The sequence below is a fragment of the Protomyctophum bolini genome, assembly GCF_963924005.1.
Source record: "Protomyctophum bolini genome assembly, chromosome: 24".
NCBI classification, from domain to species: domain Eukaryota; kingdom Metazoa; phylum Chordata; class Actinopteri; order Myctophiformes; family Myctophidae; genus Protomyctophum; species Protomyctophum bolini.
In genome coordinates this window covers 24412129-24439284 of record NC_137885.1, presented here as the reverse complement: position 1 = coordinate 24439284, position 27156 = coordinate 24412129, and the positions used below count along the sequence as shown (strand labels likewise).

The 27156-nt window shown below is 43.8% G+C and overlaps 1 protein-coding gene across 1 annotated transcript in view; it reads right to left on the bottom strand.

Annotated features, from left to right (window-relative positions):
* LOC308311384 (dystrophin-like) overlaps positions 1 to 27156 on the bottom strand; it is a 368975-nt gene that overhangs the window by 16039 nt on the left and 325780 nt on the right. The window contains 11 exon segments of the mRNA XM_080758068.1: positions 3054 to 3119; positions 5034 to 5099; positions 7381 to 7419; positions 8592 to 8728; positions 12548 to 12659; positions 14913 to 15079; positions 15567 to 15724; positions 16194 to 16279; positions 16882 to 17083; positions 19670 to 19744; positions 20010 to 20071. Coding sequence (XP_080614194.1) covers positions 3054 to 3119; positions 5034 to 5099; positions 7381 to 7419; positions 8592 to 8728; positions 12548 to 12659; positions 14913 to 15079; positions 15567 to 15724; positions 16194 to 16279; positions 16882 to 17083; positions 19670 to 19744; positions 20010 to 20071 — 1170 coding nt within the window.

Here is a 27156-nt window from a genome sequence, read left to right as displayed (position 1 = left end):
CTTCTTGGATCTGGCAGCGTCAGGTTAGAAAAAATGTACAAAAATTAAAAAACTGAGATAAGGTTTCTGCCCAACAGCAACAATATATAAAAAGATGGGGTTAAGCTCGGCCTGGTGTGTTTGTATCTTTTCCCGCCATAACACACAGGGAGACACTCCAAATTACTTGGATACCTTCCTATTTACTAAGATTGCCCGACAGGGAGGTCAGTTATTATGAGTTGACATGCTGGTAGTACTCGTCTGGCTTGTTTAACCCATTTAGGCCTGAGCCCGATTCTAAAAACGCCTCTAAATCCTGACCTAAGTTTTCTGGAAAAACGACATTTTTTATATAAAAATTACATTTTTGAATACTGTACATACTGTACATAACCCCAAAATGGGTTCCCTGTGTGGCCTGAGGGGGTAAAACACCAAAAGAGGTTCCCGCCCAGAATGGGCCTGCATATCTGTGGCTGCAATATATGGCTCAGCATCAGCGGTGTAAAGTACTGTACTATTACTCAAGTACTGTACGTACAATTTTGGAGCCTTTCCAATTTTTTATAGTTTTACTTCTACTCCACTGCATCTCAGAGGCAAATATTGTACTTTTACTCCACTACAATCATTTGAAAACATTAGTTACTAGTTACTTTGTAGATTTTGATTACTATTACAAAACTTCAGCCGTATATGCATTTCGGCCATTTGAAAATAGCCAATCTACAAGCTCACAATGTGGTCGTGACGTGAGCTTGTGTAGATCTCTGTACGTTTTTATTTTTATACATTTGAAAACTTTAAAACGGGACATTCTGCATAATGAGTACTTTCTACTTGATTTTGATACCAATACTTGAAAATGTGCAAATGTAAATCTTTGAATATATATATACTTTTTTGAGCAAACGTTTTTTTTTAGATGGGGGTCTGGGGCCAATTACAGATATTTTTGGGGGTCCTTGACATGAAATAGTTTGAGAACCACTGACATAGAAAACATGGGTTTTTCAACTGTCATGATTTAGAAGACTTGTGTAGACTGGGTCTAAATGGGTTGAGCCATCAGATTGTATTTGTGCATTGGGAGTGCCACGTTGGTTGCTGTGGTAATGAAGTAACAATAGAGCACCGAAGTCTGACTTCAATATGGCGCCAAGTCCACTGGTTCATGTACTTTTTATTTGCATTGTAACCCCCATAGGGGGATTTTAGATCGCCTCACATAAGAACTGTGATTGAAAAATAAACAAATCATCCAGGCCTACATGAAATATGACGATACAGAGACACCTCCCTGACAATATCGCCGAGACCGTTTGTTTATTTTTGGACCACAATTCTTATACGAGACGATGTTATGCTGACCCCATGTTATTCTCCATAGAGAAATGACTTCCGTGAACCAGGGGATGAGCGAGTGACGTCAGGACTTCGGCGCTCTATAACAGGGATGAGTAATGCTTATACTACTCAAGTCTTTACATATTCTTCTCGTTCCCACTCACTGAATTTGACGTCGTCGTTTACGTGTTGCATTGCAAGTAGTCTCGCGTAGCCTGACAACTATACAATTCCACAATGTCCAAAAGCTCTATAGTCTGGAACGATACCTCGCGAGAAATCCGAGGCAGGAATTTCAGACCCAAACCCTACAGTGTTTGGGTCAGTGACAGCAGACTGCGAGCAAATTCCAAGGAACCCTCCTGAACCTTGGAAGTTCCTGAAACACTCCCGGGGGTAGTTTTTACTACATACCTCTATCAGATTGGTACTCGGTATCGACCGATACGCAAGTTATCGGAATCGGTATTGCGCAGGGAAGAAATGGTACGGGTACATCGCTAGTTTCTAGACGACAGCAGCAGCATTTTCAACATCTCTAAAGTCTAAAGCAGACGGTCAGCGAAATGGAGAAGAGTAATGTCCAAGCAATTGATATTAGATTGGAATTTAGATAAGATATTTAGATTTGCAATATCTGTGTGTCTGAGATTCTCTCTCTCTCTCTCTCTCTCTGTTCTGCATGATGAATATGCAAACGGAAAGAAATAAAGGCACAAAGGAAACAAATAATAAACACAGAACAAATATCATGCATGAAAGGAGGTCTGTACCAATGTTGGCTTTGAAATATAAAGAATATACTGTCTGTATGTTACAATGCAATACAGTAGAACTACATAACAGTGTTGATTTCGTTGACTAAAAAACTATGGTGGAGAAATGTTCGTTGCCTAGCTACCTTTTTTCACTGGCAATAATTAAGAAATATGTTGACAATTTCCGTCAACAAGTAAAAACTAGACGTAAATGTTAGGGAGGGACTAGTGGAGAAGAGATCCAGTAGAAGTAAAAGACAAGTCGTTGTTTTATGTTTGGTTGTGCTCGGGTGTGGCACTCTCAAAATAGCAGATCTACAAGCTCAGACCGGCTATTTACAGCATGCCACCATGGTTGGCATCATTTAGTTGACTAAACTCTTAAGAAATGTAGTCAACTGAAACTAATCTAAACTGGTCAAAATCAAAATGTGCGGTCAAAATCAACACTGCTACATACGGCAAAGCATTTAAATAGATGTTAACATATATCTTCTCACACTTTAAATGTATGAAACTCTATATCACTGGAAAAGCCAAAGAGGAGTTCAAAGAATAAAGATAAAAGAATAATCTATATTCTCTCACTCAACGTCCTTACTAACAATGAATTTGTCTCCATCATATATCCCCATTACAACGACCAAGATACTGAACGTCAGTGCCAATATTACAGTGCAATACTGGATATTGTTACAACTCGTAATATCCATGGGCATTTGCAAAGGGAATACAATGATATAAGACTATGTGCATGTGAAAGACCCCCCCACCACTACCTAGTTAACAATTCAGCCAATAGGAATTGAAGAGGGAACTGTGAGGAGGAGGGGTCGGCGGCGCTAATGCACACAGCTGGCCCAATCAGCAAGTAAGTAGTAGGCAGGTGTTGTGAAAACCAACAAGCAAACCAACAGACAAAACAAATGAACAAACTAAACGGAAAATAAAGCGGTTAATTCTCACATGCTCTCATTGGGTGAGATACTGTCATTGAGATAAGAGCCATTACGGTTCTCCATTTCGGCTAGCCTGCGGAGGGGAAGGGAGGGGGGGGGGGGGAGAAACAAGAGCAGAGCAGAGTGGTCAGTCAGTCGGTCAGTCCCAAGGGCCTGCAAGGAAATCAACCAGCCCACTGCTGAAAACAATAGGGTTGGTTTTTTTTACAATACAATTTCTCTCCCTCTCTCTTTTTTTTAGTCAATATGAGAAAGACAGGAGCATGAGGTCAGAATGGAGAGACCCTACAGTTGAAAACACACGTATAAGTCTACTCTCATAGCCAGAAACTAATATACTATTTGCTTTGAACCGAGCATTTTAACATTCATGGGCAGATTAGAAGCCTACAACTTAATCCCCCTCTCTTCAAGCATTACGTCACCCCCACCCAGGACACTGGTATATGTATGTATGCTTCGCCTACAGTGGTTTCATGCCACAGCAAAAGCACATAGAATCCTGAACTACTAAAGACTTCACACGTGTGCCTGTGTGTGTGTGTGTGTGTGTGTGTGTGTGTGTGTGTGTGTGTGTGTGTGTGTGTGTGAGAGAGAGTGAGAGAGTGAGTGAGTGAGAGAGTGAGTGAGTGAGTGAGTGAGTGAGTGAGTGAGTGAGTGAGTGAGTGAGTGAGTGAGTGAGTGAGTGAGTGAGTGAGAGAGAGAGAGAGAGAGAGAGAGAGAGATAAAGCGAGAGAGAGAGAGAGAGAGAGAGAGAGAGAGAATCACCATGGCAACAGTAAAACTCTGGTGGTAAACAAAAAGTCTTGGGTCAGACCTCACGGGGGACTGACTCCTCCCACAGAGGAATTCCAAGACCACTGTGTTGCCATGTCAGCTTATTATAAGCGACTTTGGACATTTTTTGGGGCTAGGAATTTGTGTTGGGTGAATGTAAAAAAAAAAAGAAAATCATCCAAATATTTCACAGTTATTATATATATATATATTTTAAAAAAAAACAGGAAAAAAAAGCAGTTGTGAGCTTGGATCGGATATTGTCAAATAGCTGTCGCTTCTTGTGGGCTCGCTTTCATAGACCAGGTTGCTTAAAATCTGGCAACACTGCTGACCAATTGAATAGACTGCATCTCGCTCTCTCTCAAGGTTTTCTGTAGTTTGTTGCACGGCAACAAAAAGGTGCGCCAGTTAAACCCAGAATGTTACTTAAAAAAAACAGATGCGTGGTGCAGAGAAACATGCCAAGAGTTCCCCTAAAGATTAGGCTTCAAGACGAATTATCCACATTACAAGACAATAATTGACATTGCATGTTAAGCGTTTCAGCAGAACGCTCCTATTTTAATTATGCTTTGTAAACACTTTCTTGGGGTTTTCATGTGTGTAATATGTTTTTTTTTATATTTCAGTTATGACGCCATGTTCATGACCAAAAACCTGTAATGAACATGGTCTCACTTCCTTCCTGGACTACAAAGTCACACCTCCATGCAGCCTGCCCCCTCTCCACAAGGAGGGGAAGTGCACTGAAGCATTATGGGCATTGTAGGAATTCAGCAATCCAGTCAAACACACAGACTTCATTATTTTTCTGGCCATAGGTTGCAAATTTCAATGTGTGCTACTGTTATCTACTATTAACATTGAGTTACTGGCTAAAACGCTTAGAATGTAAATGTCTTCGCCACCATCCATGCACTGATCATCATTTCCAACACACTTATAGGCAACATAAGTTTTTCAGAAAACTTAACAGGATTTACAAACAGTGGTTTTATGGTTCTCAAAACTAGCTGAGGGAGATGTACAAGCTCACAGCGTTGCAAGCTTGTCCATCTGCTATATTGCATTAGTATGGGAACAGTGAGCTGAGGTGCGTAAAAAAAAAACGTGCGAACGGACCCATAAGATATAGCCGTATAATACTGAGGAAATACCCATTATGTGTGGACAGCGCTTCTTCTGGGGGTTTGTGGGGAAGGCTTACCGGCTTGCGTAGTGTTCAATCCTGGTGTGCGTGTCATCATGAGAGAGCTGGGGAGAGGAGCCAGGCCTGGTTGACCGCAGAAAGATCATGGATGACAAGACAAAGATATATGGAGGGAGAGAGAGAGGGGGAGAGAGGGGGAGAGAGAGAGAGAGAGAGAGAGAGACGCACACACACACACACACACACAGAGAGAGAGAGAGAGAGAGAGAGAGAGAGACAGAGAGAGAGAGACAGAGGGAGAGCATTCATTAAATCTGACCAACATAATATCGGTAGCAACGTCACATGGACACAAAAGGCACACCACACGTTGAAACACGGTGGAGCCTCCGATACGTTGTGGGAAACTTACTAAATCATGAGTTCATCGTACGCCAGTGTCGCGTACATGAAATAACCGATCGACAGGCTCACCACTCGTTGCAATCGGCTCAGCAATGCTTTTGTATTTCTACTGAAGTCAAATCCCGAACACAGGCTTTTCACTTGCAGCAGAACATCCGAGTACTTACCTTCCATCACTGGTATTCTGATTGTAGTCGTGGCTCAGTAGGTCTACAAAGCACTCAAGCTGCCTGTGACTGAAGTCTACAAGCATCTAAAAGATCCGTTTTACATATAAAGTCTTTATTTAGCAGCCCAGGTTGCAGGTTCAAATCCCTAATGAACATGTGCAGTGTTGGGATTCACTAGCAGTAAGCAACACAAACCGCCCTCCCATACACACACAAAATGGTCATATGATGAGTGCCAACAATCACATGAGTGTGTGTGTGTGTGTGTGTGTGTGTGTGTGTGTGTGTGTGTGTGTGTGTGTGTGTGTGTGTGTGTGTGTGTGCACTTTCATATTACTATAATTGACTTAATTACTATAATTGTTAAAACCAAATGTTGGGACAATTTCCCTAACCTCAAAAGAGGAGTTAGGGTCAGATCTAGGCCCTTAAAGAGGATAAGCTATAGAGCGTCGCAGTCCCTCCCCCTTTCAGAACAACGAGTGGCCCAGGAAATAAATCCCAATGCATTTTTCCCATAGGCATTTCCTAAAGTATTTAATTAAAGAGTGTTACGCCGAGGGACAAAGCCAACTCGGATCGTGACAAATCATGACAATGAACACAATGTTTTGGGCCGATCAAATAATTTATAAGAAGAAAAACAAAACAAATAGTGTTGTTTATTTTCACAGAAACAGATGTTGTGGGCGTCCATCTTGTGCTAAATAAATAGCGTCAATGCTAGCGAGCTAAAATATAGCCATCCTTGCTCTAGAAAGCACCAATGTTTCCATCTAGATCACCGGATAATCAGCAAAGACCTCTGAACATCGCGCTAAGTGACCAAACCATGGAGAGCTCCGTAGATTAGGAGTTATTCAGCTTTTAGTCTGCCTGTATAATGGGAGGTGGACGGCAGCATGCATGCGCGATCCGGTCTAGGATCTAGGATTGAAAGTGTCTTAACTGGCTGTATCACAGTGTGGTACGGTAACACGACCGCTCAGGATTGCAATAGGTTGCAGAGGACCATTAAAACAGCAGCTAAAATCATCGGCACTACAGAATTACCCAGTCTCCATAACATCTACACCACGCGCTGTATGAAAAAAGCCCATAACATCATGGAAGACACCAGCCACCCCGCAAATACCCTGTTCAAACTACTCCCTTCCAAAAAACGCTACCAGAGCATCAAATCTCGTACCACCCGTCTCAGTAACAGTTTTTACCCCCAGGCAGTCAGGCTGCTGAACAGCTGACCTCGAACTGTATTGCACTTCACTTCACTTGCACTTTTCTTTTTGTCTTTTTCTTGCACTATAGATGTTGTTTTATGTCCTCTGTATGTAAGATTGAGAGTGCTCTGAGCAAAACAAATTTAATTGTATGTTTACTCTGTATCTATACAAATGACAAATAAACCTGAACCTGAACCTAAAGAAGGAAAGGCCGAGCCAAAAGAATAATGAAAAAATAGTTCTCAGCGATGCGGATTGATATCCATAATAAAGCTAATCTAAAGCTAATTTTCCGGGTCTCTCGAGGGGGCGGGACTGCGACGCTCTATAGGGTTTGATTTGTACACGATTTATACATAAAAAATAAATACAGCACATATTTTAGGCTTATGGTTATGAATGGCCAAAAACAGAATAAATGTCATTCATAAAATCAAGCGTGTGTGTGTGCGTGTGTGTGTGTGTGTGCGCGCGCGTGTGTGTGTGTGTGTGTGTGTGTGTGTGTGTGTGTGTGTGTGTGTGTGTGTGTGTGTGTGTGTGTGTGTGTGTGTGTGTGTGTGTGTGTGTGTGTGTGTGTGTGTGTGTGTGAGAGAGCCAGGTACTCACGCATGGTCTACAGGCCAGAAGTTGATCAGTGTGACAGGACTGCAAGACAAAAAATAAGTTGAGATGGTTTGGTGACACAGGAAGTAGGAGAAGGAGGACGACACAGCAAAGCATGATGGGAGATGTAGTGTGGCAACAACAACGCTGGCCGGTTGACACGAGACAATGCAGCAGAAGATGTGTCATTGTGTGCACACACGCACGCGGACGGACGTTCATGATGTCACGTGCGTCAGCCCCGGACCTCAACAGGCTAGGCATGTTCTCTAGGGTCTAGGCTCTATAGTATCACATATTGCCAAAGTTAAACAGCACTGAATAAATCATTGTTAAGCAAAACGTTCACGGAGGATCTGCTTTTGCCCTGTGCCCACTTCAATGCGCTGCTGAGATTACACAGGTGGAACAAATTTGAGGAGCTAACGAGCAAGCTATATAGCCAGCCTGCAAGCTCACAGATTCAGACATTGGGGAGCATTTTTTGTCATAAGACAAACAAATATGGACAGTGGCGGTGCTCACAAATACCATGTTTTGGGACCCGTTTGGGGCATTTTGCAACCTGTTGATGAGCTTGCAGATCAGCTGCTTTGAACGCATCGCAGCCACAGAGCCACTTGACTGACGATCTCCCCCTCTCTGTGTGTGTGTGTGTGTGTGTGTGTGTGTGTGTGTGTGTGTGTGTGTGTGTGTGTGTGTGTGTGTGTGTGTGCGTGTGTGCGTGTGTGGGGGGGGGAGACTGAAGTTGGGAGAGAGAGGGGTAGATGCGGAGCGCTCTGGTCACGTTCAAGACAATCTCGTGTTATGTTTATACCGACCTGTTGCATATTGTTCGTTCAGCCTAGTGCCGTTACTGAACGGTAAAAAGAAAGCAGCTTTACGTTACATTTTAATGTTGGAAAACACCCGCGATTAAATCGATTCGTTGTTGCAGCCTTAGTGTGTGTGTCACATGCGTTCATTGAATTAGCCCATTTGTGCATTTCTAACAGTGTGTAAAGTAAAGACACAGCATATCTGCAGAAGAGGGTCAAACAAGGACAAGCTAGCTCTCTCTCTCTCTCTCTCTCTCTCTCACACACACAGCTGACATGAGAAACACCCATGGGGTGCGTGTAAAAGAGGTTTAGTTCACATAGGGGTGTGTGTGTGTGTGTGTGTGTGTGTGTGTGCGCGTGCGCGCGTGTGTATGTGCGTGCGCTCTCTCTCACGTCTCCATGTTGTCCCCTTCCAGGATGGTCTGGACAGGTAGGTAGCCCATGCGAGGATGTTTGGCAAAGTACCGCTTTGTCCTGAACTTGTTCTTCAGCACCTTGGCAAAGTCTCGGACGTCCTCTCCCGATGTGGTCTGAGAGGGACAGACAAGAAAGAGACATTATTAAAACATGTATTAAACCCATTTTGGGCGGGAACCCCTTTTGGCGTTTCAAGCATTCTGTTATACTTCAGCTATTTTGAAAAATCGTAAAAATGCGGCACAAATCTTTGAATCTGTATACAGTATATTCTTTCAGAGCGAACGTTTTTTTCCGTTTTTCGACGTCAGGCCTAAATGGGTTAAAACTTCTCAATTGCGACTGCATAAAATGGTAAATGGTGCATTCATATAGCGCCTTTATGTGAAGTGCTTTACATGGATTGTGCATTACATTCACCCGTTCACACACACACACACACACACACACACACACACACACACACACACACACACCGACGGCAGAAGAAACATCGGGAGCAATTAGGGGTTCAGTGTCTTGCTCAAGGACACCCGAGCGCAACCAAACCCATATATGGGCATAAAAAGGGACACAGACAGATGTACTCTGACACGGGTACAATGGGTATTGCGTAGCCGGGTGGGGCATGGATCTCCAACTTCTATCGTTACCGACTCGGTGCTCTACAGCCGGGCACCGGTCTAGTAACTTAACCCATTCTGGGCGGGCACCCATTTTGGTGTTAGCACTATGTTATGCTTTAGCTATTGAAAAATAGCAGATCTACAAGCTCATAGCGCGCCACCGAGTGGCGCGCTACGAGCTTGTAGGTCTGCTATTTTTTGAAAAATCGAAGAACGACTGACATTTTTAGAATCTGATCTCGGGTCAGAATGGGTTCATCAGACCAGTGTGTGTCCAGTGGAAACCTCGTATGAATCTGATCTCAGGTCAGAATGGGTTAAAGTAGCTGTAAGCAATAATATCTCCTATTTTGCCAGCAATGGGTAAAACGCTCCCAAAGAAATGTAGTCTCTGTGACACATCTACGGGCCACAATCTGCATTCAAAGACTTCCCTAGAAGCTTTGTCATTGATCAAAAACAAACCCTGCAAAAATAAATTACTAATTAATCAGGAAGTAGACCGGCAAACCGGGCCAATGACAAAGCTTCTAGGATCTTTGATAGATATTGTTGCTTATAGCTACTTTAAATATACCAAGAAATTGCTAACAAATTTAATAATTTTACACACAAGACACACAAGTAAAAATGGCAGAAATAGCTAATCTACAAGCTTACACCGCGACCGGAATTTTGACGATTGCGCCAAAAATAACAGCGACTATCTCAAATAATTGCGATTAGACAATTATTATGTAATAATTGTGACACGAGCCAGTGCTGACCTTACAGTGGCAACGACAACATATTTAAATAAATGACCCTACGGGAATAGTAATAATAAACAATATACATACGCCCTTTGTAGTCTGTATTATGGAGAAATGATGGCGGTCATTGTAAATGTATGAAGTCTACCAACACCAACAGCTGTCATCTGTTGGTGTTGGTAGACACGTGTGTGTGTGTGTGTGTGTGTGTGTGTGTGTGTGTGTGTGTGTGTGTGTGTGTGAGAGAGAGAGAGAGGGAGAGAGTGTTTGCATTGTAACGTTCCAAATTATGTTTATTTTGAACAACAACTGAGTGGGTTACGCAACTTCAGCATGCTCTACTTATTCGTATAAAGAATAAAAAGCCTTTAAATGTCGCTCGGCGAAGGAAAGCGCTTCGACAAACCCGGCGCCTCGGTGACTCGGTTGGTTCTGCCACATTCAGTCAGTCCATGTCGCGCGCCTATATTTTGTGAAATTAACCCATTCTGAACGGGAACCCGTTTTAGTGTCAGCATCATGTTATGCTTTAGCTATTGAAAAATAGCAGATCTACAAGCTCATAGCGCGCCACCGAGTGGCGCGCTACGAGCTTGTAGGTCTGCTATTTTTGAAAAATCGAAGAACGACCGACATTTTTTTAAATCTGATCTCAGGTCAGAATGGGTTCATCAGACCCAGTGTGTGTCCAGTGGAAACCTCGTATGAATCTGATCTCAGGTCAGAATGGGTTAACGCATAATTTAGGGCAGGCTATACAGTCGTAAATGTGCTGAATACTACCGACAACAACAGCCTGTCACGCAGCGCGGCACAACGGTATAGACGCCGACGCCTTTTGTCCACGCCCCGGAAGGGCAACAGCACGACATCGTTGCCGTTGGGCAAGAAACCTCTTATATCCAATTATACCATACACGTTTCCAGCTTTGCGAATTTGCTACCATTTGAATCCTTTGAAATCCTGAAAAGGATAACGGTTTAGGACATGTGAGGTTTTCCACTCCGACAGAGACGCCGTGTAAAGGAAACACATGCAGAGGAGGTGGCTTTGTTTCCATTCATGTCATTATGCTGGGCTGTGGAAAAACGAGAGAGAGAGAGAGAGAGAGAGAGAGAGAGAGAGAGAGAGAGAGAGAGTGAGAGAGAGGAGAGAGAGAGAGAGAGAGAGAGAGAGAGAGAGAGAGAGAGAGAGAGAGAGAGAGAGAGAGAGAGAGAGAGAGAGAGCTGGAGAGAGAGAGAGAGAGAGAGAGCTGGAGATAAGGGAGAAAGAAAAATAAAAGGGGGTGGAGAGAAATATGATGGATAGGGGGAGGAGAGAGAGGGGGGGGGAGTGAGAGAAATAAATAATGGAAAGGGGGCAAACGGGTAGAGGGACAGGGAATGCTATAGATAATCTAGAATAAGAGCGAGAGAGAGAGAGAGAGAGAGAGAGAGAGAGAGACTGCCTGTTTAAGGTGGGAATGTTACAAGAGGTAAGGAGGGTAAAGGGGACGAGAAAAGGACAAAAGTGAGGCAAGGGGGAGAGAGAGAGAGAGAGGAGAGAGAGAGAGAGAGAGAGAGAGAGAGAGAGAGAGAGAGAGAGAGAGAGAGAGAGAGAAAGAGAGAGAAAGAGAGAGAGAAAGACCAGGCAAGACAAAGACAGCCTTGTTCTACAGATGGGTGGATACACACACACACACACACACACACCACACACACACACACACACACACATGCGCACGCAAACACACCACCAGTAGTCTTCCTCAGAGCAAATCCTTTAACAAATAGAAACCTATGAGTTGTCATCCTCCGATTTTCCCCTCAAACAAACGGTCCACAGGTTGAGCAGATCTGCAGCTCATGGTGGATCTGCTACTTGTGATGCTGTCAAGTGCAGTGATCCGCTGCCCTGACGACAGCGATGCTACGATACATCCTGGTTAGGTTTCTTTTTTTAGAGAGAGAAAAGCGCTACACGGTGGTGACGTTCCAGGGTGCAGCGTTCCACCATGGTGAAAGGACAGTGAAAATGCGGGGTGTGAGTGGTGACTTTCTAATAAATAAAAACTTAATTAACATGTTTAACTTAACATGTTTAGGCCTACTTCAGGAGAAATTAAGTTGAATTACATTTTTTTTTAAGAGTGAAGAGAGATCTACTGTCATCTGTCCAGCAGTCTAAATATTATTAAATTAAATGTCAGAGGTGAAGTGATGTCGGCAAGGTAAATGTAGGCCTATATGAAAACACAGGCCTGAGGTGAAAGGACAGTGAAAGGACAGTGAAAGGACAGTGAAAGGACAGTGAAAGGACAGTGAAAGGACAGTGAAAGGACAGTGAAAGGACAGTGAAAGGGCAGTGAAAGGGCAGTGAAAGGGCAGTGAAAGGACAGTGAAAGGACAGTGAAAGGACAGTGAAAGGACAGTGAAAGGACAGTGAAAGGGCAGTGAAAGGACAGTGAAAGGACAGTGAAAGGGCAGTGAAAGGACAGTGAAAGGACAGTGAAAGGACAGTGAAAGGACAGTGAAAGGACAGTGAAAGGACAGTGAAAGGGGTAACATGACGTACCGGGGTGCAGTACTCCACCATGGGGTACTGCATCTTGTGGCCCTTGGCAACGCGGCCCGAGAAGAAGCAGCTTTGGCAGATGTCGTAGTTGAAATGTTTGAGACTTCGATACCTGAGAAAGCAGAGAAACACAGAGCAGGCAGGGTGGGGCAGGGAGAGAGGGAGAGAGGGAGAGAGAGAGAGAGAGAGAGGGGGAGAGAGACAAGATGAAAGAGTGAACAGAAACTGAGATATTTAAAAATGTCAAATCCGGTTGACGATTCGATTCAGAATAACTTGCTTCAACCACTTTCTTCCGTTTTGAATTTAGAGAAGCCAATATTTGTTTTTTGCACAGATGAACTGAATCACAATAGATGAACGGAATTATGAAAGCATGAAGCATGCACTGTTTTCAGGTAGACCGTGTAGTACTTATATTATTCTAGGATTGCATGTTAATAGGCTCTACACACAGCAGCCATATTGGAAAGAAATGGGGCTGCTTCCTTCCTCTGCACTTCCTTGGCGGGTTTTTACCAATGACAGAGATGAAGGCTCGGTTCTGTTCTGGTCAACTGGCTCACTCACTGCCGTTTTCCCAGAATGCCGTTCAGCAACACGTTACGATCGGGACTGCAACACGTCTGAGTCACAGTGTTACTATTTGAGCAGTGTTCATTTTGTCAGCAAACTCTGATTTAGTCTTGATTAACACACCATTTAGTTTTAGTCCTATTTTAGTCATCTGAAATGGCTTAGTCTTAATATAGTCTTAGTCGACTAAAAGACATATTCAGTCTCTTAGTTTCAAACAAAATTAACACCGCTATTTAGTGTAAAAGAACGAGTCTTTTTGAACGTCACTTAAAAAACCGGCAAGTCACAGAGAAACACATACTCTTTTTTTATTATTATTAGCGGGCTGACACAGAAAACATGTTTTTTAGATGGTTCCCCCACAAAAAGGTGTTTCCATTGTAGCTGCACTGGAAATATCCTGACGTGGCAGTGTCTATGTTTGGCTACTTACCCATAGGAATATATAAAAACAACACAGTGTCTATGTTTGGCTACTTACCCATAGGAATATATAAAAACAACACAGTGTCTATGTTTGGCTACTTACCCATAGGAATATATAAAAACAACACAGTGTCTATGTTTGGCTACTTACCCATAGGAATATATAAAAACAACACAGTGTCTATGTTTGGCTACTTACCCATAGGAATATATAAAAACAACACAGTGTCTATGTTTGGCTACTTACCCATAGGAATATGTAAAAACAACACAGTAGCACACTAGCGACGCACGGCTCAACGCCAAAGTCTGTATTCTAGGACAGTGATATTCAAACTTTTCCATGTCAAGGACAAAGAGATTTGTGTTATCTCTTGTGTTGTGCCATAACATTTATTTTAATTTTAATTAACACTTGGCCTTGTCCGTGGCACATTTTTGATTTTCTGTTCACGCCATTTATAATGTTCATATTTTTTTGATCATAAGACCCAATTACTGAATGCCAAGTCTCCGGGTTTTATTCAAGATATGTATTACACTTATGTTCTGTGGACACGATGGCACATTACATGTCCACTAGTGATTCTCAAACGTTTGATTTTAGAGGACACCATAACTGTGAGGGTGTTCCATATTGTCAAAGTTACAGGCCTGTTACGGTCATTCAGGGCTAGCTAGCTCTTTATGCGTTCCTGGTCTTTGTTTGTCCGTGGCAAAACTTTTAATTTTGACAAAAATGTCCACCACAAGCCAACGATGACTGATGGACATAGGCCACCTACAAGCTCACAAATAATTGCCAATTAACAATTTAATTGTGTTTTTGGCACTGGAAATTGGAACGTTGCGAATATAAATTACATTTCCGTTTGCCTTTCAGGCTTCGTAATAAAAGAGCACAGGGCAGATTTGACAAAGAACTGAAATATACCAAGAAATTACTGGCAGTTTTATAATAATACTCAACCCAGATGTACAAGCTTGTATAGCGTACAAGCTCATAGCGCGCCACCGAGTGGCACGCTATACAAGCTTGTAGGTCTGCTATTTTTGGAAAATCGTGAAAATGCGGCACACATCTTTGAATATATATTCTTTCAGGGGATTTTTTTTTATTAATTTTTTCGACGTCAGGTCTAAATGGGTTAAAAAATAATAAAAAAAGGTAAATAATAATTTAAAACGTGTAAAAATATGATCTTCAAGCAACAGGCATATAAGCCTGTAGATCTGCTATTTCGGCTTTTTTTTAATGTACGAACATCTTTCAACGTGTGTAAACGGCAATGGCGACCATGACACAACAATTGCCATGATCTCCGACAGTGATGTAATAATGTCGACATGCCGGCCTCACCTGAAGCCTATGATGGGGCACTCCTTGCAGATGTTGCACTTGGCCTGGTGCTTGGCCGTCTCGGCGGCCGCCACACGGTGCAGGACCGGCAACCACACCATGGACTGAGGCTCCAGACGCATCCAGTCCAAGAACATGGCAGCCTCCAGCTCTGGCTTATTGTTGGCCTGGAGGGACAGAGAGGAGAGGAGAGGAGAGGAGAGGAGAGGAGAGGAGAGGAGAGGAGAGGAGAGGAGAGGAGAGGAGAGGAGAGGAGTAAATCTCCTGACTGAAGCATTTTGTTAGGCCATCCCCAATCTGTGACATGTCAAAAAAGGCCGGAGAAGGAGTCCTCCAGACGAGAGCTGTGTTTCCTAAACAATTCATACAATGTGTGGAATTATGTTTATTATAATTCTAAACCCATATCCCTGCTACACCACAGCCCACCACTTCACATTATGCCCAACACGTCACATTATGTTGCTAGCTTGACCCCGATATAGTACTCCTTTCAACTTATAAAAATGACTGAAATAAGCCATGGAAACACATAACATTAACCTGTGTGTGTATGCGTGTGTGTGTGTGTGTGTGTGTATGTGTGTGTGTGTGTGTGTGTGTGAGTGTGTGTGTGTGAGTGTGTGCATGTACAGTATGTATGCGTGCACGTACAAACTGGAAGCAGCTGCGGACGGACGGCTCGATGTTGGAGCCCCCGAAGGAGGCGACCTCCCCCAGCTGCCTGGGGATCTGGATGGAGTCGTGGAGGAGCAGACCCAGCCTCCTCTGGTCGCAGAAGCCCGTGGCACTGGCTACCTGTCGGAACAGGACTGCACACAGAGAGACACAGTGTTAATTAACTCGCTCATGGCCTTAACGGACTTAACGCGTATTTCATGAAATCCCAGGTGGCCAGGAACGTGCTCAACGCCTTTTTGATTTTCTATTGAAGTAGCTATAAGTAATATGTCAACATTTTAATGAATTAAAAATGACTTAAAAAAAGCCAGAATTGGTCAATGACTTTATTTTTTTTATTTTTTCAGACAGCCAGCAATGGGTAAAACGCTCCCAAAAGAAATGTAGTCTCTGTGACACATCATGGGGCCACAACGGAAATGACTAACCAATCAGGCAAATCGACTCATTGCTTAGTCACTGGCTTCCTGACAGAACAGGACTTGCACAGAGAGACACAGTGTCGACCACCACGTGAAACCTACCATCCATGCTCTGGGCCTGGGGTGCAACAGTTAATCGATTAAACAAATCGATTTAAGCAATGATGAAGGGACTCACATCTGTATTTGTCTTCCAGGTGGGCCTTGCAGAGTGAGATGATTCCAGTTTTGAAGGACAGCGTCCGGATCTTTCCAGTTCGACCACTGCGAGAGACATGACAACGCCATCTCAATCAGGTTTCCATTTGCATCTGTGTTGCGTTTGTGTCATTTCGTTGCCGTCGGGCTTCCCGGGTTTAAATGTGGAGATAACAGGTTTCTACCTCTTAATGCCACAGTTAAACTTTGTGTTTCTTTGTAAATTAATGCCCCTACTTGATCATACCATAGCTTCACACAAAGGCATCAAAAGTAGCAGATCTACAAGCTCGAAATGTGGTGCGAAGAGACAGATTTTGTGCTCGTAGATTTGCTTTGAAGTTGAATCCCGAAACCGTTTTGGACATACAAGGTTTCCCGCCCACAGGCGCGTGCGTGTGTGTAAAAAGAAAATCACACCCGTATGAAATGAGGGGCGCAAATTAAAGTCCAACTCATGTTGATTTAATAGGTGATGTAATGGCGATATACAGTAAAACAAACGGTGCCACCACAAACATAAAAGCAAACATGACGTAATGAGGGACAATATGATGTAAATTTTCCCTTCATTGGCCCTCGAAAAGAAAAGGGTTACAAAAACACGTGGGATAAAAAAAAAAACATTTGAGACGCCGTGCGTGCGTCGTCGTGTACCGTACACCTACGTGTCGTAGACGTTCAGCAGCCAGTTGAGGCACATGTCGACACACAGCGGCGTCTGCACCAGGTGCGCGTGCGTGTGCTCCAGCCTCTGGTACAGGCCGGTCAGACAGCTGACCAGCTGCGCCACGTCCAGGAGCTGCTCGTTCTGCTTCAGGCCGTGCTGCTCGAACACCTCGCACGCCACGGGCATGCCCAGCAGGTCCACTGGAGGGAGAGAAGGAGAGAGACGTTATATAGCAGTGGTATTCAACCTTTTTCATATCAAGGGTAAGGAAAGGAAAGGTACAATGTTTACCCAGGGTAACTGGACTAAGCTCAAGAACCTGATTACAGCCAGGCCCTGCTCATGGAACATTTCATGGTAGAGGTTCAATGCCTTGTCCAAGGGCACTTCAGCGGTGGTCATTTTAACGTGCCGGTCCGGGGATACGAACTAGCGACTTTCCGATATCAAGACCGCTCTGCAAACCGTTCGGCCACCGGTCCATTATGTATTCATCATTTGAGCCACTTGATGAGATTTTAGCCTCTCTCGGACCCAAGACTAAAGAATATTGTGTTCGATCCGAGCACTCAAAAAAGGTGTAAAAAAATGAGGACATTTTGAAGGTATAAAAATTAGGACCTTTTTTTACACCTCTTTGAGTGGTCGGATCGCCGCCTTTGTTGTTGTTGTTGGATAGGATATCATAGTAGAGAAAACAGGTTGATCAAACATTGTAGAAATCGACATTCTCTCCAATAGTGTAGAAATCATGTAAATTAACACCATCAGTGAGAGGAATTATCTAAGGGATCTAAGGGCGACAGCGGGGGGAGTGTCCATATATGGTCATGCCTGGGGTGGCGGACCAACCAACAAACCGACGGGAAATGCACGTTTTCATAGTAAATGCGACCTGCGGTCGCAAAAGGTACATATTATACATATAGATCTATATTGCGTGGAGGGGCCGTTGGAAGGAGAGAGACCTAGATCGAGGCCATTATCCACTGATCATCAAAATCAAACACGAATAAGCGATCACCAAATTGTGGATGCATCTCAAATCAAGCTCTCGAGACACTATCAAAACATCTCAATTCCAAGCATTGCAAGGACAGACTGCAGTTTGAATAAACTAATGTCCAAGAGTGTGAGTGTGAGTGTGTGTGTGTGTGTGTGTGTGTGTGTGTGTGTGTGTGTGTGTGTGTGTGTGTGTGTGTGTGTGTGTGTAGGCTGACACACACCTCGTAGGTGGCTGGTAAATTCAACAGATGCATTGGCGAGAGACAGGCTGTGATGAGTAAATAACACCACACACACACACACAGTGGGGGAGAGGAGAGGAGAGGAGAGGAGAGGAGAGGAGAGGAGAGGAGAGGAGAGGAGAGGAGAGGAGAGGAGAGGAGAGGAGAGGGATGACACAGGTGGAGACAGATGGACGGGCAGATGAAGTGTGGGAAGGAGGGAGGTAGGAGCCGAGATGGAGATAGATAGATAGATAGATGGATGGATGGATTTAGATAGAGAGGGAAGGACACATAAACAGCACATAAAAGCTGCTTGGTTCTGCAGCAGAGACACACTGATCCCTGTGCAATTTGAGAGGCAATGAATGATGCAAACGTACAGTAGCCTACTAGATTATAGCCACGTTGGCAGTTGTAGCTCTGTTCGGAAGGGTGAATGATGACAAAGTTGCACTTTGCGAACAGGGACAATACTTGGACATAACCGCGTCATTTCAGAGGAAACTAATGGGAGCTGCTACTTCTACTACTAGAGATGTTTACTCACCCCATGGAATCTTAACAGCCAATGTGACTTACATAAATCCTTTATTTTGGCAACTCATTCGGTATAGATGGCCTCTGCCATCGCGTGGCTTTTTTTTTGTTTTTACTCGGGCCAGACATTATGGTACCGTTGCAGGTGGGGCCAAGCCTCGGGCTGGCCCAGTTCGGGCCCAGTTGGGTCAGGCTTTAATTGTCAGGCCCGTTGAGAACACCTGCACTGTTTCTTTTATTTGCTTCATGACGAGATACAGTGAGACATTTATGACGCACTGATCCGACTGCAATGGACACTGTATTCGTGTTTATCGTCATTTACCATTGCTCTGTATTGTTGATGCATGCTTCTTGTTTTGTTTTCCTTTGCCTTGTTTTTTGCTGTACACAACAGTACTTTGTACTTTTCATACATCTCACCTGGAAGCCCAAACCACACCAGTTTGCAAAGTCATTTTACACTTGGTTGCATGCTGAAAATAGCTGATCTACAAGCTCACAACCCGTCGCAACGCAAGTGTAAAAACACTCATTACGACGGCATCAAGACCCGCCAAAATACATTTTAGTCGACTAAATCAACTGTAGATTTAGTCGACTAAAATCTTATGACATTTAGTCAACTAAAACTAGACTAACACTAAGACATTCCAGGTGGCTAAAACTAAATGAACTTTCAGTCCAAAGACTATGACTAAAACTAAAATTTGCTGCCAAAAACAACAACGGTTGCAAGTAGTTGCAAGGAGTTGCGTGGGGAATCATCGGTGCGGTTTGGCCTCAAAGCTTGTAACCCCCCCCCCCCCCCCCCCCCCCCCCACAGGATAATAAAAAAGGTATCCGTTACCCGCTTGTGTTAAACTTATTCGACAACAAAGTCCTAACCCTGGCCCTGTACAGAGAGAATGCTCTGAGCTACGGTGCGTACTACTAGAGGGATTTCTTTCACTGGTTAAGTTATGAGGATGAGGATTCAGAATAAATGTGAAGAGAGAGAGAGAGAGAGAGTGAACTTACGGCAGAGAGCTTTCTGCAGCCGGCGAAGCTTCATGGCTGTGCGGTACGCCGAGAAGCGCACGTTGTTCAGGTCCGCTGGCGGAGGAAAACACACACACATTTTAATCATTTATTCATGTCCACATAAGAGATACAAATACAAGGACACAAATACACACACACAAACACACACACTAATGTTGGTCATATAGCAGGGCTAGTTTGAAGCTTGAAGCGGTTCTATGGAGGTTGGTTTTGTTTGAACCAGAGCTAGGTGACATTGAAACCCAGTGAGACACAGAAAATAGCTCTTGGTGCGTGTGTGTGTGTGTGCGTGCGTGCGTGTGTGCGCGTGTCCTACCCAGGGACTGGTAGAGTTCGGCCATCTTGGGATGATCCCAACATGTTGTCTGGGTCTGGTGGCTGAGAGGGAGACACAGAACACACAATGGTCAGCACAAATTCACACAGTTTGCGCACGTGCATGGAATAAAGCAAGATAAAATATCAACGCTGAAAATGTAACCGTGATGTTTTAGGCCGACCCGCTGAAGAAATCAACAATTTGAAGCGTCGTCATGACCTTTCTGAGACCATTCATGTTTCCGGAAGATGCTTCTAATTCTAAACATGTATCCTATTGCTAGTTTGATCACTTAAAATACTCTTTAATCTTAAAATAATGACCGAGTCGTGGCGACTGAGAACTTTGATCAATGCGCGTGTGCACGTGCGTGCGTGTCACACAGGTAGAGAAATAGAATTAGATGAATTCATAAGCAAGACATGGCCAAAGATCACATACAACCAAGAGTAGCACCATCCATACAGAATGCAGACTATAAGGATCCAAGAGTAGCACCATTCCTACAGAATGCAGACTATAAGGATCCGTGCACCTGCCCTTCATTCCATATCCGATCCCAAGTCAAAAATAGGAAATTTGGCTCGTTTTTGGTTTCGCATTACAAATGGAGAAAACGAACATTATCCAACGTTTTCATTTGGTTTCGGAAACTTAATATCGAAAAGCTTCCATATTGATTGATTTTCAATTTCCTCAGTCTTGATTTCAGATCGGATATAGAATGAGCGGAAGGAACACTAAGGACGGAGACGGAATGTAAGATTAGACTTCAATTTCTCCCAGAGGGACGATAAAAAATTAATTCAGAGCCTGCTCGACATAGAAAACACTCGAGGAACGGCAGGCATACAGTAAAGACAATACCTAGATAGAATCTCCAAAAACAAATCCATATTTTCCCATCAACACAACAACAACAACAACAACACGCAAGGAACTTTGTTTAATTGACCTGAGATCAGATTCTAACAAGCCCAAATTGATTAAATCAATTAACTACCAGCTGCATTATTATCATCTGTGGGTCTGCTGCTGACGTTATGCCACTTTTTAGCTGCGCTCCACTGTTATGCTCAAATTAGTGACCCTAAAGAATTCTGAGGCAACATGGCTGGAGACGAGGCAGCCAATCAGAACTGCTCGACTAGCCATGCCGTGCAGACGATGGGACGTTATGGGTTGTTGCCAGTGGTGGCAACTGTCGTGACAGAAATAAGCTAAGCAGCCTCCAAAAACCAGACCAGGCAAGCAACTGTGAATGAATCCACGTTAGGCTGGAAATATGCAGGCTTGGCAACCAGTGTTGCCAACTGGTGACAGAGCAGGCTCAGCAGAAAATGATCTCCTGTCGGGACTTTCACAAGATAATATTGACCAGCTTGCAGCTGGTAAAAATGTCTTCTAAATCCTGAGTTTTCTGAAAAAGCCATGTTTCTATGTCAGTCGTTCTTTGATTTTTTTTAAAAATAGCAGACCTACAAGCTCGTAGCGCGCCACTCGGTGGCACGCTATGAGCTTGTAGATCTGCTATTTCTCAATAGCTAAAGCATAATATAATGCCAACACCAAAAGGGGTTCCCGCCCAAAATGGGTTAACCACTTGGCTCAATTATTAATATACTGCTAAAAAAATACTATACTAGAGCGGTGCCCATTGGGCACTGGCCTACTTGGAACGATGCAAGTTGGAAATGCAAGACTAAAACTATGACAAAGAAAAAACTACTTTTTATCACTGACGAAAACTAAATAAAAACTATGCCATGACGACTAAAACTATGAAGAATGGTGACAATTCCACCAACAAATAAAAACTAGAGTAACAATTGTAGGGACGGAGAAGAGATCCAGAAGAACTAAAAGTCAAGTCATTTTATGTTTGGCTGCGCTCGGGTGCTGCAGTCTGAAAATAGCAGATATATTAGTCTAATAAATAGCAGCTATTTTCAGCATGCAACCAAGTGTAAAATCAGCCATTACAACACTATCGAGGCCTGTCCAAAATACATTTTAGTAAGTCCACCAGATCAACTGTAGATTTAGTCGACTAAAACTAAACGCACACTATAACATTTCACACTAAAATGTGACTAAAACTAAATGAACTGTTATTCAAAAGACTGTGACTAAACCGATTCAAAACGTTGCTGTACAAATAGACATTGGTGTTACTGTACGTCTTAGAGTATATATATGAATAGAGATGACAGCCGAGTTCTCCTTCCATCCACTTGCATTAAGTTGCTCAAAAGCGCATTAGGCGATTTCACTCCTCCTTCCGGGTAGGAACAGAGTGCATTCTGGGATGGATTGCAATAGTGAGTGGCCCCAAGCACATGAACGCGCTGCCGTTGAACGCGCACGAGCGTGCTGCCGTCGTAAACGTGCACAATGATAGTAAGTCAACGGACCAGCGCGTTCATGTGTTTGGGGCCAGGCTGCAATATCAAATTCGGCCACTATGTCCATTTCGCCTCAGTGTTTCCTCTGGGTGCCTTCTCTATTCATATATACTCTATAAGGTGTACGTGGTTAAAGCACTGGGAATGTTATCACCAGTTCACCACTGGCTGCCCCGTGCTTCTGTCCGTTCCAGGTGGTTTGTGAAGTTCAAGCCAAGGTCATGTCTGGAGAGTCATCCCACACGAGGTCACGAGACCGCATGACTCTAAGCAACTGTAGCAACATTAATGTCAGCAGATGCAAGATCATAGACAAGTACGTGCAGCCAGAGCCATCTGTCCTTCTCAGCTGCCCTATTTGAAAAAAACAAACTAAAAAACACCTCTGTCTGGTGGAAACGTGTCCAAACGCTGTCTTATAGGGTTTCAAATTCGAAAATGAGTAAAAAGTAGCAGATCTACAAGATCAAAACACGTCTCGAGCTTGTCGATCTGTCACTCCTGATGCTTTCGTGTGATGCCGTAGTGCGGTCGAGTAGTTGATTTACAAAGAAATACAAACGTTAAAATATGGATTTAACCCATTCTGACCTGAGATCAGATTCATACGAGGTTTCAAAGGGACACACACTGGTCTGATGAACCCATTCTGACCTGAGATCAGATTCTAAAAAATGTCAGTCGTTCTTCGATTTTTCAAAAATAGCAGACCTACAAGCTCGTATCGCGCCACTCGGTGGCGCGATATGAGCTTGTAGATCTGCTATTTTTCAATAGGTAAAGCATAACATGATGCCAACACCAAAATGGGTGCCCGGTCAGAATGGGTTAATGATCGTATACTCTACATTTGTTTCAAAAACTGTGAAAATAGCCGATCTAGTTATTTCCACAATGAACATTTTTCAACATGGAATCGATTACGGCAATCATGCAAAAAAATAATTGCGATTATCTCATAATATAATAATCGTGACAGGCCTATAGGCCTAACAAAACACAGGGTTTTATTGGGGGGGGGCGGGGGGGGTTAACCCAGGTTAAGATCCATAGAGAGAGAGAGCTGGCTGGGGTCCAACAGGGCGGGGTAGTCGGACACTGACAGGTCCATATAATCATGACCAGAAGGTCGCTGCCTGCCTGCCAACGTAGTCTTTGTCGGAATGAATGAACCGAACAGAACACACACACACACACTGCAATAAAACACTCGGTGCATGGGGAAAGAAACGCCTCTCCACCAGCCATAATTCTAGTCTTAAGGTGTGTCTGTCGCACACATACTGTCGGTGGAACCCAGCCCTGTGCTGTTAAAAGTAAAAACCCATACGTTAAGAGCCAGCCAGGCGTAAAGCAGTCGCTGGTGGAAAAATAATAATTCAGCACTTAGTAGTATTTACTAAAGTGCTGTACTTAAAGGGATATTTCACTTTCAAAAAACATGTTTGGGGTCATTTAATGTTATTCATTTTCGGGAATAGAAAGCCTGCCATTTCTATTTCCATCGATGTCACTGGTGGACGGGTTTCTGAACCGTCCACAGCCCTCCTATAAGACACAGACCCAGAAGGAGAAAAAAAAAATTACCATTACGATTTTGAGCGAGGCCCACTTTTAGAAAATGTTCCAATGCTTCATACTTCTACTCCAGTACATTGATTTGAAAACTTTTAATTACGAGTTCAAAATGTACATTCCTATTGTCATAGGAAAAGCCTCAAAACCTAAATGTCAACACTAACCCTGATCTCAGGTCAGAATGGGTTCAACCACAAAACAAGCATTTTCTTCTTCTTGTGGGGACAAGGACATTTTACACTGCTCTCAATGTCTATTTCTCAGGTTCTACCAGACACATAAACACACACTGACTCTCATTTTAGCAGGAATCACGCAGCACTAGTTAGTTAGCTTTGATGTCGTCTGTTTAAAAGGCACAGTATACTCCAGGTGCCACTTTTTTAATGTAGTAATGTTCCGCAACTGCAGACTAAAGACAAAAAAATACGCTCATGGAATAAACGAGAATCGTGACCTTAACGCTTGTGAAGGAAAATCGAGATTCACATTTGAGCAAGAATGGTGACACACACACACACACACACACACACGAGAAAATGCGGAGTGGGGCTACTCAACGAGGCCTGTGCACCAACATCAGCCTACAGTCAGTACAGTACAGTGAATCAGTGTCAGTCAGTGTGTCATTAGCAGTCCTCCAGAACCACTCCAGCTAAACATTGCTTTGTACAGCGGCGGCACTCGCTAATGGCTTTCACACGCTGACATCCAGAGTGTGCCACAGTGTGTGTGTGTGTGTGTGTGTGTGTGTGTGTTGGGGGGGGGGGGGTTGTTGTGGCATGGCACAAAAGTCCAGCATGTGTCTGATACAGGGGTTGAAGTCATCAAGATGCCCGTATTAGAGCCTATAGAGAAACGTGTAAGGAAAGGAAAGGTACTATGTTTACCCAGGGTAACTGGACTAAGCTCAAGAACTTGTTTACAGCCAGACCCTGCTCATAGAACATTTCATGGTAGGGGTTCAATGCCTTGCCTCAAGGGCACTTCAGCGGTGGTAATTTTGACGTGCCGGTCCGGGGATACGAACTAGCGACCTTCCGATATCAAGACCTCTCCGCAAACCGTTCCGCCACCGCTGTCCCTGGCATTGACAGAGATCTAGTCTAATCCAGCGGCTTCACCGCCAGTGATCGAGATCTACGCCGCGTGGTCTTTTCAGTAGTGCCTTACGAACAGACGGCGGTCTTCGCCCAACGCACGCGCGGTTCTAGAGGTTGCCAATGCCGAGCCGACGGATACAACCGGAAGTGAAAATGTCGCCTGCCTCCACGTTAGAAGATTTAGAAAAAAATGCATTTACACTTCTAATGCCTCATCAAAGCGCTGTTAAGGCATTACAACAACACGATACAAAACAAGCTCAAAAGTCGCTTATAATAAGCGGACATGGCAACAGTGCCCAGGGGCTCTGCATGTACCGTTGTGGAACTTGTGGCTGGGGGGGGGGGGGGGGGGGATGCACTCGTACATCAAGTTCCCTTGCGCTATGGAAACAGGAAATATGCCCCTGACCTATGGGGTCAGGGGGAAGCGTTTGTTCCCCAGGCTACTCGCGTACTTGTTCCCGTTTCTTCTTGCCCGTTATCATTTCCGGACGCTAGCTCTCAACAAAACACATCTGAGGTGCCCCTGAGCAAGGCACTTAATTAGCTTCTCCCAAAAAAAGAACAGCAATCGTACACAAATGCAATATAGAAATACTCACTCACTTCACACGCGTGTGATTTATAAAAATGATTGGTAGCTTGCAGAGGTAGGTCACTCAGTCAGATATACATGAGGGTTTAATACGCTGCATTACTATGTGGGTGTATGCCGCGTTTGCAAGACCCACATGTCCCGCCCACAATGGGTTAAATTATTATATTTAGAACATGTTTCAGATGTAAAAAATGTCTGACATGACGGATGATGATGGTCATGGAAGGAGAACCTTCTGAAAGCTTCATGGGCAAGATAATGAACTTCAAAATCTTAAAAAAAGAATACCAGCTCAAACCCCCAATGCAATACTTCCCCCCCTATATTTATATCTGTGTTATAGACAACCTTAGGCACGTGTGTGCCAACATTGGCACAGGTAAGGGTGATCACTGGCACACTGGCATATACCGGTGAGTGTGTGAGAGGTTTTTGAGTGGTGCAACCACTCCAAGGAACAGCAATGTCCGTGTTCACCTACCTATGTGACGTTGCATCCATGCAATGTATTTTTAGTTCAAGTTAATTCTAAAACGTACAGGGAGCCAATGAAGGGAAGCCAGGACGTAGGTGTGAGGTCTGCGTAGCGGCCTGGACCTCTAGTTTACTATACTACTACCAGCGGCGTTTAGACGAGAGTTGCGTCATTGAGGGGGGCAGAAACTGAGCACTCGAGCGCTAGTAGTCAAGCAGAGCTGGAGTGTGACAAGTGGTTGTTTTAAATACATTGTTTTCATCGAGGGCGGCGCAAATATCGGCAATTTTTCCTATCCAACTTTATTCATAGATTAAAACTCTTTCCATGGCTGATGGGGGCATGCATTTCCAACAGTCACAACAATCACACTTGTAATAATAAATGATAAATGCCCCACATCGCCACGCATGTGTGTGTGTATCTGTCCTCCCTGTACACGAGAACATCCAACAGTCACTCGGACTGATCGGCTTCAGACTTGGCTCGTGTTAATCGCCGTGTGCTTGCATTCAAATTCACTTTGATTTGAATTTTAAAGAATTATGGCAAAACAAGAGCCCCTCTTTTTGTCTCTTTTCACGCTTCGTTTGCACATTACTGAAATACAGCTCCCAACGGCACGTTCTGAACATCTGGGAAGACAGCTGTCATATAAAAATATATATAATTTATATGAAACCTATACACTTCACATGAAAATTGCCAAACAAAGATTCTATAAGTGTAAATAATGGCACTTGGCTGAGCTGTGTTTGAACTGGGAATGTCGTCAGAGCTCACCTGTACACTGGCCTGCCCTGCATGGTGTCTGACTGACTGTGCTCTGGTTCAAATCTAAATTTGAGAAAGACTAAGGTTCAGTTTCTGTGGCCCCTAAAAACACATGACACAGACACATTAAATCAACTTTAACCCATTTTGGGGTGGGAACCCCTTTGGGTGTTTTAAACATTGTTATAATTTAGCTATTGAAAATAGC